General features: G+C 43.7%; 1 protein-coding gene across 1 annotated transcript in view; it reads right to left on the bottom strand.

The window, feature by feature from the left end:
• znf839 (zinc finger protein 839) overlaps positions 1-19,140 on the bottom strand; it is a 54,629-nt gene extending 35,489 nt beyond the window's left edge. The window contains exons 1-5 of the mRNA XM_084308565.1: positions 18,661-19,140; positions 16,974-17,399; positions 12,053-12,373; positions 8,810-9,061; positions 5,466-5,573 (exon numbers count right to left, since the gene is read on the bottom strand). Of these exons, the coding sequence (XP_084164691.1) occupies positions 5,466-5,573; positions 8,810-9,061; positions 12,053-12,373; positions 16,974-17,399; positions 18,661-18,912 (1,359 nt within the window). The 5' untranslated portion in view covers positions 18,913-19,140. The remainder of the gene's footprint in view (positions 1-5,465; positions 5,574-8,809; positions 9,062-12,052; positions 12,374-16,973; positions 17,400-18,660) is intronic.
• Between the last annotated feature and the right edge of the window lie 642 nt (positions 19,141-19,782).

Genomic DNA, 19,782 nt, shown 5'->3' with positions numbered 1-19,782 from the left:
CCCTGCCGAACAGGCGCCCCGACCGACCAGTAGGAGTCGCAGTTTACAACGACCAGGACACACACCCCGCCGGCTTCCCACCCGCTAACACTGCTAATTGTGTTAGTAGGGACGACTGACCAAGCCGGAGGTACCGCTGACAGCTGGATTCGATCCCAGAGTCTCTGCGGTGGTAGGCGAGTGCCTAGTCCACTGCGCTACCCAGTGGTCCCTTCTAAGCGCGGTTCTGACCGGGGGATCTCAGTGTGGCATTAACTCGCCGTGACCTGCAGTGTTGTTTTTGGTGTATAAAAAAGTAGCAGACAAAAAAGTACCATCCGGCTAAAATAAGACATGGTCATATTGACGTCATACAAGCAACATTACATACCCGACACCTTTCACTATAGTTTCAATATCTACTGTATATATCTGTAGAATGTCACAGACATGAAAATAAAATAAACCATTTTATCAATTGCATGTTATTAACACTTTCAGTGCCAGGCCGTGTTTTCCTTTTTACCCCGTTGATGCCACGGTCCACGGCCCATGTAACGTTAATATCGCCTAATCTATGTTTTAAATTATGCTATGTGTCTAATCTGCCCATCGCTTATCAAAGAATAATTTTGGGTGAGAAGTGAAACGTGGACTGGAATATTCTTTTCCCCCATCCATTTTCATTGAGTCCATTCCAAAAGGGTGATTTACCATCTGGGAGACGATAGGGGCGCTTTTTTCACATCTGATCGCCGGTGGCCCCTGGATCTCCAACGGTAGGCTCGCGTGATGCAATATGATTTCAGATCGCTAAAAAAAATATATAATAATAATTCCGAGAAAAGCCGTGACGTGGCTTTCAACGGCACAATCGTAAACCCGAGTTTAGCCGTGAGTGGCGCTCAAAGTGTTAAAGGAGAGTGGAGGCTACATGTGTACTATATAGGGGTGTAAAGGTACACGTATCCGTACTAGGGATGGGCGTGAGTAATCGTAGCTATGAGAAAAATCGATCTTAAATTATTAATTACATTTTCTTTTACATATTTGTTTCACATGTATGTGTAAGATTATAACTGTTTGTTGGTTTCCTTAAACATATACGTGAATGAACAAAATTAAGTAAAAAATATATATACATATATATATATTTTTTCAAAAATATAAATATTTTTTGAGTTTTTTTTCCCTTTTCGAGTAATACACGATCACTCGAGTATAGCATGCGATCAATCGATCTGGATTCTTAAAAAAATGCCCATCCCTAATCCGTACCGAACAGTTTCAGTGTGTACCGTACCGAACGGCTGTGTACCGAACGAATACAACGGTATGTTAACCACTTTTTTTCACAATCTAATATAATAATAATTATTTTTCTTTACAAGTCGATTATTAATTTCAATATATAATTTGTTGACAGCCCTACAAGTACAATTAGTTACTGCACACTACATCACCCCTGAGTGGAATATGGGAAGCCAAACTTTCCCCCACTGTACCGAAAACCCGTACCGAACCGTGACTTCAAAACCGAGGTACGTACCGAACCGTGGTTTTTGTGTACCGTTACACCCCTAGTACTATATAGTCATAGCAGAAACCGTGTGGACTATAATTATATTATGTTAACCCATTCTCTGCCACCACTTTGATCATCCTAAACCATCCTCTGCCAGCGCTATTTGTCTATGGAGATGTTCACCTTCTTTGCAGGGCTATAACTTTTTAAATTGTATTGCTAAATTGACATTACTATGGCCCATTCAACATCAATTATCTATCGTTCAGGATGTAGGAACGTTTTACTTTTTCCTTCACACATTCATACGAAAATACCGTCTAGAGTATAAATATGTTTTTATCGTTTTCTGCAGTATTTCATAGAACGTGAGATATAGGCATAAATGCATATATTAGATTATCAAATGCAGTTTGATACCGATCCATGCTATAATAAAAATGTCAACTGTACATGGTCCTAAACGTTATGACTTATCATCTGCGGGTGAACGGAGGCGGGGGGGGGGGGGTCATTTATAATTCCGTGACCGACGTTAAATGATTTATGTAGTATGGGTGATATATTGATCAGAGCAGTTTGTATCGAAAATGATAAAGAAAAACGCTGGAACTCACGTCAGTCTCCTCGTACCGTTGGGCGATGAGAGTGGAACAAACAGATCCCAGTTATGTGGTGGGGATCGAGGCGATCCAGTTCCAGTTTGTATAATACTAATATACGCCCAAATCATGTTGTTTATTGAGTTATGGCAACGATCCATGTCCACGGTGTGTGGATTGAGTCCCGGGACGATCACCGAGTGGCCGGACGGAATTAGGGGACGGACCGAGCTTAAACGGGCATTTCCGGTTTGGCAACTCGCCGATCGGCCACCAGGTGGTATTGAAGCGTTGCAGAGTTGTGATGGCTCCCGCAGCATATGACAAGGCTCCGTGGGTGAAATATGAATTCCATGACGAAAATATGAAATATTGATCTCAAACACGCTGTACAGCGATATTGGCAGACAACGCATGGCGGGCAATAACGCTGATCAGCGATTTTGGCGGGCAATGGGTTAATAAGTAGTTAACAGAACAGCAGGTGAAGGGCAGTAGTATTCCCTCGCTCTCTGGTTAGGCACCTATAATGTAAATGAAGGTTCCGCCTAGTTCTCCTCGATAAGCCCACGTTGAAGTTTATTTTGGGATCAGCCCGGGGTTTGAGCAAGGCACTGGCACTGTCGACGGTGTGAACACTCGAGTTGTGTTTCAGCACCTCGGACAGCGCGTTTGATGAACTCTATTGTTCCACCCCCCTTCTCCCTGAACATTAGAATTGTTAGGAATTATAGGAATAAACCCCTTTTAACACTTTCACTACCACAGGGTTAACCCTTTCACTGCGACAATACAGACGGTTAACCCTTTCACTGCCACACGGCAAAGGGTTAACCCTTTCACAACCACACTAATAATAATAATAATAATAATAATAATAATAATAATAATAATAATAATCTTTATTTATATAGCCCCTTTCATACATAGAATGCAGCTCAAAGTGCTTAACACTTTCAGAGCCCTTGCTTAACCTTGATTTACCGGTTGAATGCCCACCATCCACTTCAATGTTAGCGTTAAGAACGCCTAATCTATGTTTTAAATTATGGCTGTGTCTAATCTGCCCGTCACTTATCAATGACTTGTTTTCCAGTCAACATTGTCGAAGGGGATTGTTTTTTTATCGGTTCATTTTCATTTTATAGCATTTTGAAAAGCCCTCGTTTTCAAGGAAAATATAAAGATTCCATGATAAAAGACGTTTACTGGAATATTCTAGAATACACAAAAACGTTGTCATTTTTCGGCCTATTTATGAATCGTTTTCAAATAAACGCTAGATTATCGATAGTATATGTGTACATATGCACGCTAGAGACGCAAGCTGAAAAATCGATTCTCTGATTTCCTCATAAGCGATCACGCACACACACACACAGGGCAAACGCTGAGATATCAGCGAATACAACTCTGATTATCCCAAGACTGGTAAAATAGATTCCTTACCTCAGATCAGATGTTCTCCAAAAAGATCATTCCAATTCCTGATCGCCATTCCAAATATCGATCACGCTTATTGATTGAGTATTGGCTACTGTGAATATATATTCCAGGCTGATTCCCGTCCCGCGATGACTTCCATGTTGAGCAGACAGCTTGCCAGCTCAAGGAGCCAGCTGGCTCCGCCTCTACATATCGACTGATCCCAGGTCAGTCTAAGCGACTGACCTGCAGTTACACAGGGATAGACGATAGGGGGCGCTTTTTTCCATTCTGAGCTGCTGGAGGGGCTGCTGTACCAACGGGAGACTCGGTTGATGAAATATGAAATCAGATCGCTAATAAACAAATAAAACAATATTTGTCATCGTGGGCACTCAGTGGGGGGCCTAATAAAACTAGATATGTCATCCGTGGCACTGAAAGTGTTAACAGATCAAAAAATAAATAAAAAAACACAAAATGTGACAATAAAGCAAAGAAAAAGTTAAGAAAAGCAGGAGTTTAAAACCACAAAAAAAATTGCAAAACATGATTAATAAAATAGCTAAAAAGCATAAATGACAACAGGCCAGGGATTTTAAAATCAGCTAAAATCAAGCGTATACAAATAGTTAACAGTCTGTAGTGTGGTAATGAAAGGGTTAATGTCCGACTACTGGTATTCACACCACAGTCCACTCCTGGAAACCTATAGAACAGAAACATGAAACGCCCCCATGGAAACGTCTTTTAAACTGAGCCGGGCCAAGTGAAGAGGGATTGCTGGGATCGTGATAAGACGTTTTATCAGCCCAATGCCTGAATGCCCACGACGACAATTAGCATTTAATTTTTTTATTAGCAATCTGAATTCATATTTCATCAACCGAGTCTCCCGTTGGTATGCAGCCCCTGTAGGAGCTCAGATGTGAAAAAACCGCCCCCTATCGTCTCCCAGATGGTAATGCACCCTTTTGGAATGGACTCAATGAAAATGGATGAGAAAAGAAAAATCCGGAATCCACATTTTACTTCTCAGGCATGTAACCCAAGCCGATCGGATTCATTGTGGAGCCTCAGAACAGCGTGGAATACATAATACAGTATGTAGCGTTGGATCAATAAAAGCGATCGATTTTTAGAATGGCGATCAGGAATTGGAATGATCTTTTTGGAGAACATCTGATCTGAGGTAAGGAATCTATTTTATAAGTCTTGGGATAATCAGAGTTGTATTAGCTGAGATCTCAGTGTTCGCCCTATGTGTGTATGTGTGTGGGCGATCGCTTTGAGGAAATCAGAGAATCGATTTTTCAGATCGCCTATATAGCGTGCATACGTACACATAATATATATTATACTATCGATAATCTAGCGTTTATTTGGAAACGATTCATAAATAGGCCGAAAAATTGGCCAACAAGGGCTTTTCAAAATGCTATAAAACGAAAATGAACCGATAAAAAAACAATCTGCTTCGACAATGTTGACTGGAAAACGAGTCATTGATAAGCGACGGGCAGATTAGACACATAGCCATAATTTAAAACATAGATTAGGCGTTATTAACGCTAACATTGAAGTGGATGGTGGGCATTCAAGTGGTAAATCAAGATTAAGCTTGGGCTCTGAAAGTGTTAACAGGAGGGGGCAGCTAAGGGAAGGGGATCAGGGAACAACGTAACAACAAAATCAAAAGGAAAGAAAAAGAAAGAAAAAGAAAAGAGGGAAATCAGGCAGAGTCATTTACAAATTTGGTGAAGAGGTGGGTTTTGAGTTGAGATTTGAAAGAGTGCAGGGATGTAGCACCACAGGTGTTTGGAGGGAGTGGGTTCCAGAGGATGGGTGCGGCCACAGAGAAGGCTCTGGGACCAACAGTCTGCATGTTGGTGGTGGGGGTTATATCTATACATAACATTAATACAACCAATCACCTGAGGCTGACTGACAGCTAGGGTCTTCTGCTGGGGGAGCGTGATGGTCGTCATGGGTTTCACTTCCTGTTTGGGAGGGACCTGGACCTGGATGCGGACCGGCTCCGGCTGGCGGAGAGAACAACGATGTTAGAAGAGTAGATTCATAGATTCATTGGGGCGACAGTGGAGGTAGAGCGGCCGTCTGGTAATCGGCAGGTTCCCGATTCGATTCCCGCTCCTCCTGGCAGCGTGTCGAAGTGCCCGTGAGCAAGACACTTAACCCCTAACTGCTCCCGATGAGCAGGTTGGCACCTTGCATGGTCGCCTCCGCCGTCGGTGTGTGAATGTCTGGCATAAGTTTTTTTTTTAATATATTTAATTATCGATTTAATTTTATTATTGATTATTAAAATATATCGCAATAATTATCGTTATATCGCCCAGCCTGTTATATCCGAAATCACAGGTTATGTGATCCAGTTGGTGTTAATCTCGTGGTAATGTAAAGTGAGCCATAAAAACCAAAACGGCATTTTTCAAATTATACTACCTAAAATATTTCACATTGAATTTAGTGAGAACTTTTAGTTCATGTGGTCAAGTCACACAACAGACTTGTGTGTAACTTGTCATTTCACCACAATATGGTCCCATTGAAAGATGACAAATGATCGTATTGACTATATCGCCCCGACCCTACGCCAAACATGACCTCATCATCAATTCCTTCCCTTATACGGAATTTAAATGTCTGATTTAATTTCTCTATGATTCATGTTGTAACTGTTTTTAACTGATTGCACTGCACATTGTTTTGTTGTTTTATCTTGTTGTACACTCAGTAGTTCTGTAAATGAGGTGGCCTCACCTCAGAGCTCATCAATCAATCAATCAATCAATCAATCAATCAATCAATCAACCGTAAATCTAAAATGTAAATGTTGCTTTTTAGCTGATCTTTTTTAATTATTTTTAAAGTTTTTTATTTTTACTCTGGTGTTTAATTTTTGGTCCGTCCAGCCAACACCAGTTTATAGTTCATATCCAGAACTCACAGAACTACATTGCTGTACTGTTAGGTAAATGGTGCATGTGTATAGCGCTTTACAATTTTTTGTTCCTCACATTCACCAACAGTGGAGGCAACCTGCTCATCGGGAGCGATTAGGGGTTCAGTAAGTGTGCCTTGCTCAAAGACTCTTCGACACGCTGCCCAGGAGGGGTGGGAATAGAACCGGGAACCTTCCGATTACCAGACGATCGCTCTACCTCTCCGCTGATCCACTGTCGCCTCTGTTGCTTTGGTCAACAGAACGAATCATGTTATAAAACAAGTCACAGAGCCGTACCGTTTGTTCTGGTCAGTAGAATTCATCATTGCGCTCAACACAGGCATCGTAGTTTTCCAGAGAACTACGTCATGAAGTGAGAGCAAACCGGAACTACTTTATGAAGACAGCGAACCGGAACTACTTTATGAAGTGACAGCGATGGCCTCCAGTCTGCCTGAACCGGAACTACTTTATGAAGACAGCAAACCGGAACTACTTTATGAAGTGACAGCGATGGCCTCCTGTCAGCCTGAACCGGAACTACTTTATGAAGTGACAGTGATGGCTTAGGGTCAGCCTGAACCGGAACTACTTTATGAAGTGACAGTGATGGCTTAGGGTCAGCCTGAACCAGAACTACTTTATGAAGTGACAGTGATGGCTTAGGGTCAGTCTGAACCGGAACTACTTTATGAAGTGACAGTGATGGCTTAGGGTCAGCCTGAACCGGAACTACTTTATGAAGTGACAGCGATGGCTTAGGGTCAGTCTGAACCGGAACTACTTTATGAAGTGACAGCAATGGCCTCGGGTCTGTCTGAACCGGAACTACTTTATGAAGTGACAGCGATGGCTTAGGGTCTGCCTGAACCGGAACTACTTTATGAAGTGACAGCGATGGCTTAGGGTCTGTCTGAACCGGAACTACTTTATGAAGTGACAGCGATGGCTTAGGGTCTGTCTGAACCGGAACTACTTTATGAAGTGACAGCGATGGTATAGGGTCTGTCTGAACCGGAACTACTTTATGAAGTGACAGCGATGGCTTAGGGTCAGTCTGAACCGGAACTACTTTATGAAGTGACAGCGATGGCTTAGGGTCAGTCTGAACCAGAACTACTTTATGAAGTGACAGCGATGGCTTAGGGTCAGTCTGAACCAGAACTACTTTATGAAGTGACAGCGATGGCTTAGGGTCAGTCTGAACCAGAAGTCCAGAACTACTTTATGAGGCGATCGCTGACACTTGAATGAATTATACTGAGCGAAACAAATGGTATGGCTCTGTGACTTGTTTTAGTTGTTTGTATGAGATCTGAGTGCATAGTAGTAGTAGACATTAGCATAGTAGATAGGTATAGTAGCATAGTAGATAGTAGTATAGACCTATTAGCATAGTAGGTAGTATAGGTAGGTACTAGGTATAATAATAATAAATAATAATGACTTGGATTTATATAGCGCTCTTCATGGCACCCAGAGCGCTTCACAGAGTCCATTATTCCTTCATACACAGTCATACCGGTGGTGGTAAGCTACAATTGCAGCCAGAGCTGCCCTGAGGCAGACTCACGGAAGCGTGGCGAATAATCAACGCCTACGGCCCCTCCGACCACCACCAACATTCATTCACATGCATACACATTCATACGAGGCAAGTAGGTTAAGTGTCTTGCCCAAGGACACAACGGCAGTGGGATGGACATGGGCTTGAGCGGGATTCGAACCACCAACCCTACGATCATTGGACGACCCGCTCTACCCCTGAGCCACGCCGCCCCACAAGGTATAGTAGAATAGTAGATAGTAGTATTGACATATTAGCATAGTAGGTAGTATAGGTATAGTAGTATTGACATAATATTAGCATAGTAGGTAGTATAGGTATAGTAGAATAGTAGTATTGACATATTAGCATAGTAGCAGGTAGTAGTATAGGAAGGAATAGTAGCATAGTACATTATAGTAGTATACATATTAGCATAGTTGATAGTAATACATACATATTATTAGCATAGTACATAGTAGATAGTATATACATATTAGCATAGTAGGTAGTAGTATAGCCATTTTAGCATAGTATAGTATCAGGCATAGTACATAGTAGTATAGAAATAAATATTAGCATGGGTGTGGGGGTGCATAGCTTCACAGTCCTATACAATATAATATGCATAGCAGTGAGTAAAGTACATAATACATAATTCCGCAGATACATAATAGTAAAAGACAGTATAGCTAAAGCAACATTTGGTTGGTGTATGTATGGCGTTTATCAAACCTCCCATACCCGCTCCGTGTGGACCTCACCTTTTTCTGCACCACCTGGACAGAGGAGGAGGACTGCAGGGTTATCTGTTTAGCCGCGTTCTTCAGCTGCTGCGACGCGTTGTTGTGAACCTTGGCGGCGCCGCCGACACCGACAGTGGTCACCTCGACGTGGCCCCCGCCGGCCACCGTGAACAGTCCGGTGGCGTCCACTGTGCCAAAGACCTGGTGCTGCTGCTGCGGCTCCGGCGCCCTGGTGACCGCCGGGCTCGCATGCTGCTGCTGCTGTGTGACCTGCATGGATTAATGATGGATGAAAACTTTATTTAACAGATTGCAGAATGGGTACAATACAGTACGGCTCAATACACACAATTGTTAAAAAGGAAAACTCCAACATTTTGGGAAATTAGCTTATTTAACATCTTCCCTGGAGTTAGACAAGAAGATACATACCTTTTTTGTCTCTTGTGCGTGCATTTAGCTTAGGGAACAGTCGCTCCGTTAGCATAGCTTAGCTTCATCACTGGAAGTTGGGGGGTTTAATAGCCTGACGTTCCCTTACAGTGCCCTACAGTCACCAAATACAACTCCAAAACGTTCCTGTAAACATGTTGTGACCTGTGTATTTACCACGTGGAGAAATACAAAATAATTGATTCCGCTGCTATAGACGTCGCTCTTTTATTTTGAAACCCCCCAGAAAGGAAGTCATTATATTTGCTTTAGTGACCGTCCGGTTCTGTGTTAGCTCCGTGCAGTAGTTAGTATTATATTATCAATACCAGCCATTGGATTACTGTTTTCTAAATTGGGGAGGCTTTTAATCGTCAAGGTAAGAGGATTTTAAGTCATGGTATCCATAAACTTCAATCGGTTCGGATCCTTTGAATGAATGAGAATGCAAACAAACACGGCTTCCACGTAGAAATCACTGAGTGCGCGCAGAGAGGAGTCGTTCGGCAAAAAATTGTTCAGAGTATATCTGCTTCGAAAACGTAATTGTCGAATTCAATTATTTTTTATTTCTCCACGTGGTAAATACACAGGTCACAACATGTTTACAGGAACGTTTTAGAGTTGTATTTGGAGTGTATTTGGTGACTGTAGGGCACTAGGGAACGTCAGGCTATTAAACCCCCCAACTTCCAGTGATGAAGCTAAGCTATGCTAACGGAGCGACTGTTCCATAAGCTAAATGCACGCACAGAGACAAAAAAGGTATGTATCTTCTTGTCTAACTCCAGGGAAGATGTTAAATAAGCTAATTTCCCAAAATGTTGGAGTTTTCCTTTAAGGGGATGCAGACCAGAGAAAGACGTTTGTCTTGTTTACATCAGGGTCCCCCATTTTCAATTCATAGTGACATTTATGACATACCGTAAATCCTCAAATAGAGGAGGGACCTCCGATAAAGGAGGGGCCTCTTATAATGTGGGGGGGGGGGGGGGTGTTGATGCAAACACAGGCCGGTCTCTAATATAAGGTCGCAAAAATACGTTTTTTTTCTATTTTTCGTGCCGTGATATAGAATGAGATAAACTCTTGCCAATGGAAATCAAGTGCTGCCTCCCGCTACACTGACTACCGTACATTAACGTTTCCCTCTGGTTAGCTTTAGCACTAGCCGCTAGCTAACGTTGTCATAATATCTAGATCTGTGGTGTCAACTGGATGACGTTGACTTCGTTTGCAAACGTTAACGTTCGCTATCTATATGGCGTTGGCAGACGAGGCTGGCGTTGTTCAGTTGACACATTACAGACCACGATGCTATGATAACGTTAGTAGCTAAAGCTACTGCATGTAAACAACTCGATTCAACTGAGGAAGTCGAGAAGGTACCACACGCTAAACCGTCCCCGGACCCCACAACCTAGTATAGACAGTTCCAACTTCAGTGTGTGAATTACGTTAATCCCACAATTACTCAACTGCACTCAATATTTAAATACCAATGCTAGTCTAAATAAATGTAGACAGACAATTTACGTATTAAAAAAAAAAAAAAAAATAATAATGCAATAAAAGTCTGAAAATGAAGGGATTATGTCCATGAGTGTCATTTTTTTAAATTAACACTTTGGCTGCCATGGGTTAAATTCATCATCAACCGTAGGTTGCCGGCTCTATTTGTCTATAGAGAAAGTCCCCTTCTTTGCAGGGCTATAACTTTTTAAATTCTATTGCTACATTGCCATTATTAGGGCCCATTCAAAGTCCTATATGTATTGTTCATTGTGTAGCAACGTTAAACTTTTTCATTCACATATTCATAGTAAAGTATGGTCTAATGTATAAGTATGTTTTCATCTCTTTCTGCAGCTTTCTCCAGAACGTGATCTATAGCCCCAAATACATTATATTGATGATGCAATATAGTTTTATGGCAATCAGCGCGATATAAAAAATTCCAACTAGACGTACTTCTAGAAGTTACTACACGTCATCTGATGTTGACCGGATGGGCTAGGGGGCGTTTATAATTCCGTGGGCAGCGTTATACCAATCATCTAATGTGGGTCAAATGTTGATAATAGCAGTTAGTATCGAAGACGGTAACTTTACACGCTAAAACTCACCCCAGTCTCCGCGCGCCGTTGGGCGATCATCGTAGAGTAGAAATTTTATCATTATGGGATGTAGATTTACCCGGTCCATCTCCAGCTTGTATAATGGTATATACGTCCAAATCATGTTGTTTATCGAGTTATTGGCAATCGATCGCTGTGTATTGTGACCAGCTAGAATGCCGGGACCTATAGCGAGTGCCCGGAAGTAATACGGCCGTCCAGCACAACCTCTATGGCACTTCCTGTTAAGCGATTGCGCCGATCGGCCACCAGATGGCGCTCCTGAACCGCCAGAGAGCTCAGTGGGTCCTCCTGGTGGATCTCAGGCCAGCGGAGGGGAAATATGAATCCGGTCCCAGATTTTTGAAATATTGATATCAAAGACCGTCTTCTGCAACTTGAGCATGGCCGGGAATGACGTGTTTCAGCGTTTCCTGGCAGCCAAAGTGTTAAGGCCTGCCTCTTATATAAGCCTCTCTCTAAAAAAGGCCTGGTGCTCTTTGCAGCTGAGGTAAATAGAAGACCCGTCTTATATTTGAGGATTTACGGTACTCAACATACATGACATCATGACATTTATGACATAGGGACATACATGACATACAGGTATATAGTACTGTTACATTTGTGACATACACGATATGCAAATATACAGTACTGTTACCCATAGATCCTAACAGAGAATACATATGATGGGGAGAGGAGACTGTACCTGAACTATGGTTGCGTGCTGCTGCTGCTCGCGCGCCTTGGTGACCGGGCTCGCATGCTGCTGCTGCTGTGTGACCTGAACTATGGCCGCATGCTGCTGCTGCTGCTGCTGTGTGACCTGAACTATGGCCGCATGCTGCTGCTGCTGCTGCTGCTGCTGCTGTGTGACCTGAACTATGGCCGCATGCTGCTGCTGTGTGACCTGAACTATGGCCGTGTGCTGCTGCTGCTGCTGCTGCTGCTGCTGCTGCTGCTGCTGCTGCTGCTGCTGCTGCTGCTGCTGCTGCTCGCGCGCCTTGGTGACCGGGCTTGCGTGCTGCACCTGAATGAATGAATGAAAACTTTAACAGATTGCAGAATGGGTACAATACAGTACGGCTCAATACACACACAATTGTTAACCCTTTCACTGCCGCTAGTACAAGTTTCAAGTTTCTTTATTAGTTGTCATACGGAAATACAGAATACTTTTGCATGAAATGCTTCTTTGTTTTGCTCCCGAGTGTTGAGAGAAATCGGTGGTGGTTTTCAATGTATGTGATGTATAGATTGGGGGGAGATGACCGCATCTAAAGGCGCCGGGTCAGAGAGGTCGAAATGTGCATGCAGACGGTTTGAGCGGTGGAAGAATAGCGGTCTAGTGGCTGTCAGTCAGTGTTAGCCAGCTGAATGTTTGCATTCCGATCAAGAACACAACAAGCTGATACAGCGGCAGGAGACACAGGAGCGAGGGGGAGAGGTTTGACATCATGAGAAACTGCGTTTTGAAATGTGTGAAAGGTTATTAGCAGTTGTCATGACAGCGCGTCGCATGACAACCAGAAGAGGGGCGGGCCGTCGTTGCAGGGCTGTACACTGCGACGAGATGATCGCAAATTGCCCCTTAATTTGGCCGTTGCGAGTGAAACATTATATTTGGGAGCAACGTTGCGAGTAGTGATTTCAACCCTTCATTCGCTTTTCACTCCTAAATTAATCCATACAAATTGGATAAAGAAATTGTAAAACATTAGCCTACAACCAAGGCTGTACAGTGCGACACAATGTCGTGGTGCTATGAAATAATCTGTCGGCAATGAATGAACTTACTGCGATCGCCGATAGCCTGAGTGAAAAAAAGATTTGCGTGGAGTGAATCTGGGTCACGCTATATACTTGGTACTTGTAGTCTACGTGCGATTAAAGACCATGTCCCTGTCCGCGTAGAGTCTATACATCCAACACCAAATCCCATAATTCCTAGCGAAACGAAACCGAATGTGGCCTCTTCCTTTCAATAATAATATGGGCTATTGCATCGCCAAAGAAGAACTTTCTTTCAATAAATTTAAGCCGCTAATTTTGCTCTGCAAGAACAACGGAGTGGATATCAGTGCATCTTATGACAACCACGTCCGATGTGGAGAGATGATAAGATGATGATGATTGACGTGATGATGTGATGATTGATTGACGGGGACACGGACACTTCTAACGTTCAGGTTCAGCCATGCATTAGGTGAGTAGTAACCCAATATTAGGACATGAAATACTGTCTACTTCAATTTCCCTCCGGGGATCAATAAAGTATCAACCTATCTAATAATGAGACAATATGCAAATAAGATAATACTAATAATAGTCACGGTTCCCCGTCGTATATGAAATGAAAGTGGCTTGCAACTTTACTGCTGGTAAAATCACTGTTTATTTCTCGTTTTGCATAGTATTACATTCCACTTCTATAAACAATCAAAGTCCTACCGTAAGAGCCTCATACGGGTCAATTAAACCTTTTTGATTAGTCTTTCCTTCGAGCTAAGTTGGACTGAACATTTCACTGTCAAAAGTGCAAATGTAAATAAGGTTGCGTCGCAACACGGTTTTCAAAATAAAGGTCACATATACAAATACCGCTCAATTCTTATAAAAAAAAGGCCCGGATATACATAAACATTAATTGGCATAGATCTCTATAAATGGCCCAACACATTGATCACTTTAGGCACACACTGAAACCAGTAACATCACAAATATGAAGCAGGTAATTACCCATAAAAATAATAAACCTTTCATGGGGTTATTTACAATAATAATAATTCATTTGATTTCTAAAGCACTTTTCATTGTGAAACAAATGTATGCAGAGTTTCTTGTCCTCCTGATTAATGCAATGGTGTGTGTGTTGTGGTGATCTCATTCAAGGAGCACTACACAAGCGCACGCACACACACACACACACAGTTTGTTGTTTTTGTTCTATTAGTGATTTACACACTCTCAGTTGGTTCATTATAAAAGATACAAACCTGAAAACAAACGCACTTAAATGTTAAATAAAAGGACCACAGTAATGAGGCAGGAACAACATATTTTTTTAATAATGGTAAAATTGTTATTTAAAAATGTGCCCCTGGGCGGCTACGTGGCGTAGTGGGCAAGGCGCTCGCCACGAATGCTGAGACGCTGGGCTCGCCTGTTCGAGCCCAGCGCTCCACATTGCTTTCAGTTTAGCTGGTCGTTCATACTAATACACATTGGCCGTATTAGGGGGTGGGAAACTGATGGGTGGGGATCGGGCGTTGTGGACAGCGACTCCTACAGGTCGGTTGGTGCGCCTGCGCAGTAGAATCAGGAAGTGTCGGGGGCAGCGTGAGCCTCCCACGCGTTACTCCTCGCCACTGAGAGATCGAGCTGCACAGGTGAAAAGATGCGACTGCTGTTACCTCAAGTACCGGAGGGGACTTGTGCTATGTATGACTTAGTCCACATTGCAGCCGGCTTGTGGGAGGCAAGAAACAGCGTTCGTGACAGGGGAGGGTTGAATTGGATGATACGAAATTGGGATGGGAGAAAATATAGAAAGAATGGGAGAAAAAGTGGATAAAAAAGAAAATTTGCCCCTAAAAAATATTCTTTGCCCCTAAATTGTGCCCCTAGTGAAAAAGCTTAGCGTACAGCCCTGCGTTGCTATGACGAAGATCCTATAAAGCTGACAGTGGTTATTAGCAGTTGTCATGACAGCGCGTCGCATGACAACCAGAAGAGGGGCGGGCCGTCGTTGCTATGACGAAGATCCTATAAAGCTGACAGTGGTTCCGGGTAGGGGCGGACTACAATCTGACTAGGACTGAGACCAAAGAAACGAATCCCACGGGAGAGAAGAGACCACCAGAGACTCCTTCCTCTCACCACAGAGAGGGGGGGGGGGGGGGGGAGGAAAGGCCACATCATCATTAGCTTCGGCTAACACTAGGAGGTAGGGGTGGACGGTATGGTCTAAAATTTATATCACGGTATAATTTGAAGCATAGACGGTAACGGTATATATCACGGTATCATCATTTTTGATATATATATATTTTTTTTTTATATAATTTTTTTTTATATAAAATATATATATTATATAATTAGACTTGTACTTGTATTATCTGCGAGACATCGCCACCACGCAACAAGCTCCACTGTCTGTGTGTACTCTAGTAGCCTCCAGCTACGGCCAGGATTCTCCGGAGCTGCACCTGGACCTATACTCGAGTAGCCTCGAGCAGAGCTACGGCCAGGATTCTCCGGCGCTGCACCTGGACCCTATTGTATTGGTATAACGTTAGCAAGCCCTCAGCTCGAATACGCATCGAATCAGTGTTATAAGACATTGATATCAGGAGCTATCTGTAGCCGGATATATAACGTTAATACAACGCCTCAGTGAATTATTTAGTTCAATGGGACATTTCGTTTTGAACGGTGAACTAACTTGCGTTAACGTGAGCTAACAGGTAGCACACACGTCTCTAGTACTAGACTTTGTGGAGCGTTTGTTGATGTCAGGAGCTATCGGTAGCTGGCCGACTAGATACCGTTCGGTTAGACAATGCCCCATCTTGTATTAAACTAAAAGTGAATAGTTGACTGGGTCATTTTGTAATGGTAGCTAAGCTAACGTTAGCTCAGGGAGACGCCGCCGTCCTCCCGACAGCTCCCGTGTCCCGTCCCACTAGACTATTAGACCCGTGTTTACATGCGTGCGGTAGGGGCTGGCACGCCCACTGCGCGAAGCCTCCTAAATAACTTTTTCCAGTTTGCACATATCTATTATCTATGACTAATTCTATCTATTTTTAGGGGCAAATGCGAGTGAAATAGTCGCGCTGTGGTTACATGACGTCATTGCTATTTTAGAGCTGCACTACCGGTTACACGGTATAGTCAAAATCCATACCGTAGAGCAAATTCATACCGTTTATACCGTATACCGTTTATACCGTCCACCCCTACTAGGAGGGTTTTGGGCTAACGACCAGGCCTGAGGCACTATTGGACTGATAGCAATGACAATACGATCTGATAACATCTGATTATGAGGTTCTGTTTATTTAATAAACAACGCTCTTTCAAGAAAGGTATGCTGTCTGAGGGTCGAATTCTTATGGAGGTGGTGAATACTTCTGCTGCAGATTGCACTAACGGGGAATGATAAGGTTTTATCAGCCAGTATGAGGAGACGTCGGGGGAATCAAATACACAACGCAGAGTCAGTGGATGGAAATGAGAACACAAGCCAAACAGACGGAGACGTGATACTGGCTGATTGATCAGAATCTAACAGTGTGCTAGATAAAATAACAAGATAGTATAAAATAAGTATAATATAAGTATAAAATAGAAAGTCAAGTACGTAAACAAGTGTAAACAAAACAAACATTTTCAATATACATACAGTATATGTACAGTCTATGCAATGCAGATACAGTACAGTGTAGAAATGGTGAGGTATACTACAAAACGGTTAACCCTTTCACTGCGACAATACACAGAATGTTAACCCTTTCACTGCCACACTACAGCATGTTAACCCTTTCACTGCCACACTACAGAAGGTTAACCCTTTACTATCACACTACCGACGGTAACCGCCATTTTCAATTCATAGTGTCTCATACCTGAACTATGGTCGCGTGCTGCTGCTGCTGCTGCTGCTGCTGCTGCTGCTGCTGTTGTTGTTGTTGTTGTTGTTGTTGATGATGCTGCTGCTGGGACTTGGTCACTTGATCGATCACCTGCTGGAGTTCGCTGGGCGCGAGCGTCACGCTGGGGATGAACTGGGTCGCGGCGATGGGGATGGTGGTCTTGACCACCTGGTTCTGCTCCAGGAAGCGGACCGCCTCGGTCTCGGACACCTCGACTATGTGCTGCTTGGACAGCTGGTCGACCAGCGCCTGCTGCTCCTCCGCCGTGAGGCCGGAGCCCTCGACGAACGTGCCGTCCGGCTGAACGTATATGATGGTGGTGTTGGGCGGCAGCGCGTTGACTATGTCGGCGCTGATGGTGGTGTAGTCTGAGGTGCCGACGAACACATTCTGCTCCACCTAGAAATATACACACAAGACAAGAAACTGGACAATAGAGGCTTTGCACAGAATGCTTTCAGTTCCCCGCCCCACCTACCCAACCTCCTCCAATGTACAGTTCCCCGCCCCACCTACCCAACCTCCTCCAATGTACAGTTCCCCCCCCCCACCGGCACCTACCCAACCTCCTCCAATGTACAGTTCCCCACCCCACCTACCCAACCTCCTCCAATGTACAGTTCCCCGCCCCACCTACCCAACCTCCTCCAATGTACAGTTCCCCGCCCCACCTACCCAACCTCCTCCAATGTACAGTTCCCCCCCCCCACCGGCACCTACCCAACCTCCTCCAATGTACAGTTCCCCCCCCCCACCGGCACCTACCCAACCTCCTCCAATGTACAGTTCCCCACCCCACCTACCCAACCTCCTCCACTGTACAGTTCCCCACCCCACCTACCCAACCTCCTCCACTGTACAGTTCCCCCCCCACCCCACCTACCCAACCTCCTCCACTGTACAGTTTTCCCGCCCCACCCCACCTACCCAACCTCCTCCACTGTACAGTTCCCCCCCCACCCCACCTACCCAACCTCCTCCACTGTACAGTTTTCCCGCCCCACCCCACCTACCCAACCTCCTCCACTGTACAGTTTCCCCCCGCACCCCAACCTACTCCAATGTACAGTCCCCCCCCCCCTCCAATGTACAGTTTCCCCCCCCACCCCACCTCCTCCAATGTAGTTCCCCCCCCCCCACCTACCCAATCTCCTCCAATGTACAGTTTCCCCCCCCACCTACCCAATCTCCTCCAATGTTTCAAGTTTCTTTAATAGTTGTCATACAGAAGTACAGAATACTTTTATACAAAATGCTTCTTACTGTTGCGCTCCAGAGACTGTGTAGTTTCCCCCCCCCCACCTACCCAATCTCCTCCAATGTACAGTTTCCCCCCCCCACCTACCCAATCTCCTCCAATGTAGTCCCCCCCCCCCTCAAATGTATATCTTTTTAGACTATTTTTGTACTCACAAACAGTACTGTATATTTGTAGATCTGGTATGTCATAAATGTATAGATGTAGCAGTACTGTCTACCTGTATGTCATGTAGGTCATAATATGTTATGATGAATTGAAAATGGGGGACCCTGATGTAAACAAGACGAAAGTCTTTCTCTGGTCTGCATCCCCTTATTAACAATTGTGTGTATTGAGCCGTACTGTAATGTACCCATTCTGCAATCTGTTAATAACGTTTTCAATCAATCACTCCATCACCTGCTCTGCACTGGAGCCCACCTCCACCACCTCCACCTGAGTAGTGACCACCTCTTCTTGTTTGGCCGAGCAGCTCTGGAAGAAGCCAGTCAGCTCAGTGGTTTGGCTCCTGGTCGGTTCGTCCACCACGGTGGTCACGGTGTCGCTACTGCTCACCACGAATTCAGAAACACACTGGACATGTCTGCTATCCCCCACTGTTATTATTGTACTCGACATATTATTATTACTCTCATCTTCGTTGTCCGCCATTTTGGTTTGCGTGAAGCTAGCTTGGCTAAGCTAGGACAATTCATGCAGTGACTTGGTTGGGCCAATCGATTGATTAGGTCAACTGAATGAGGATAAATAATTTACCTATCAAATATTTCCCCGTAAGGTTAAATCCATCGTTAAAATGCACCGCGGTATATAACGAGAAAGAAATATCAGTTAGCGTTAGTGAATAAACACTAAAAGGTAACGGTTCGCGATATGAGTTTTTTTTTTACTAGCCTAGCATTTTTTCTTTCAGCAGATTCGGGACTGAGTAACTCCCGGAGTGGCTCTGTGGAGCGGAGTGGGTGGCGCCCCAGTCGCGCCTTGTCTCGCGAGGGGAGCGTCTCGTGAACTCCATTCCTGGTTTTTCCACACACACCCAGCAGACTAATGACACCCCTTTCCGGTTCCGGTCATTCATTTTAGTTACATCTTTCACCGTCGAAGAAGAAGAAGAAGACGACGAGTAAACAAAAACAATTTGAATATCGATTTAAATGAAAACCATGTTGAACAATAATACATGTTTATTATATTTAGAACCTATGTTATTAATGTACAGTAACAATATACACCATTTAGGTGAGGAAAATGTGTACAAATCATGTTGAGTTTGTCGTTTTTTTTTCATATATTTTTATTTCATTTTTGGATGAAAGGCACAGGTACAGGCATACAAAAAAATGCACATAAAACATAATTTAAATTCTTTGCCAACTACAAGCATTGGCTTGCCCCTTGCCTCATTAAAAAAAAATCCTACCCCAAACCCCTGCACCAACCACCATTGACAAAAAAAATAAGAAAACTATAATAATATAATAAACGATTAGTTGTATTTATAACAATTAAATACATTATAAA

The sequence above is a fragment of the Notolepis coatsorum genome (genome assembly GCF_963971535.1).
Source record: "Notolepis coatsorum genome assembly, chromosome: 2".
In the NCBI taxonomy this organism is placed as follows: Eukaryota; Metazoa; Chordata; class Actinopteri; order Aulopiformes; family Paralepididae; genus Notolepis; species Notolepis coatsorum.
This window is presented reverse-complemented; position numbering and strand designations above follow the sequence as displayed.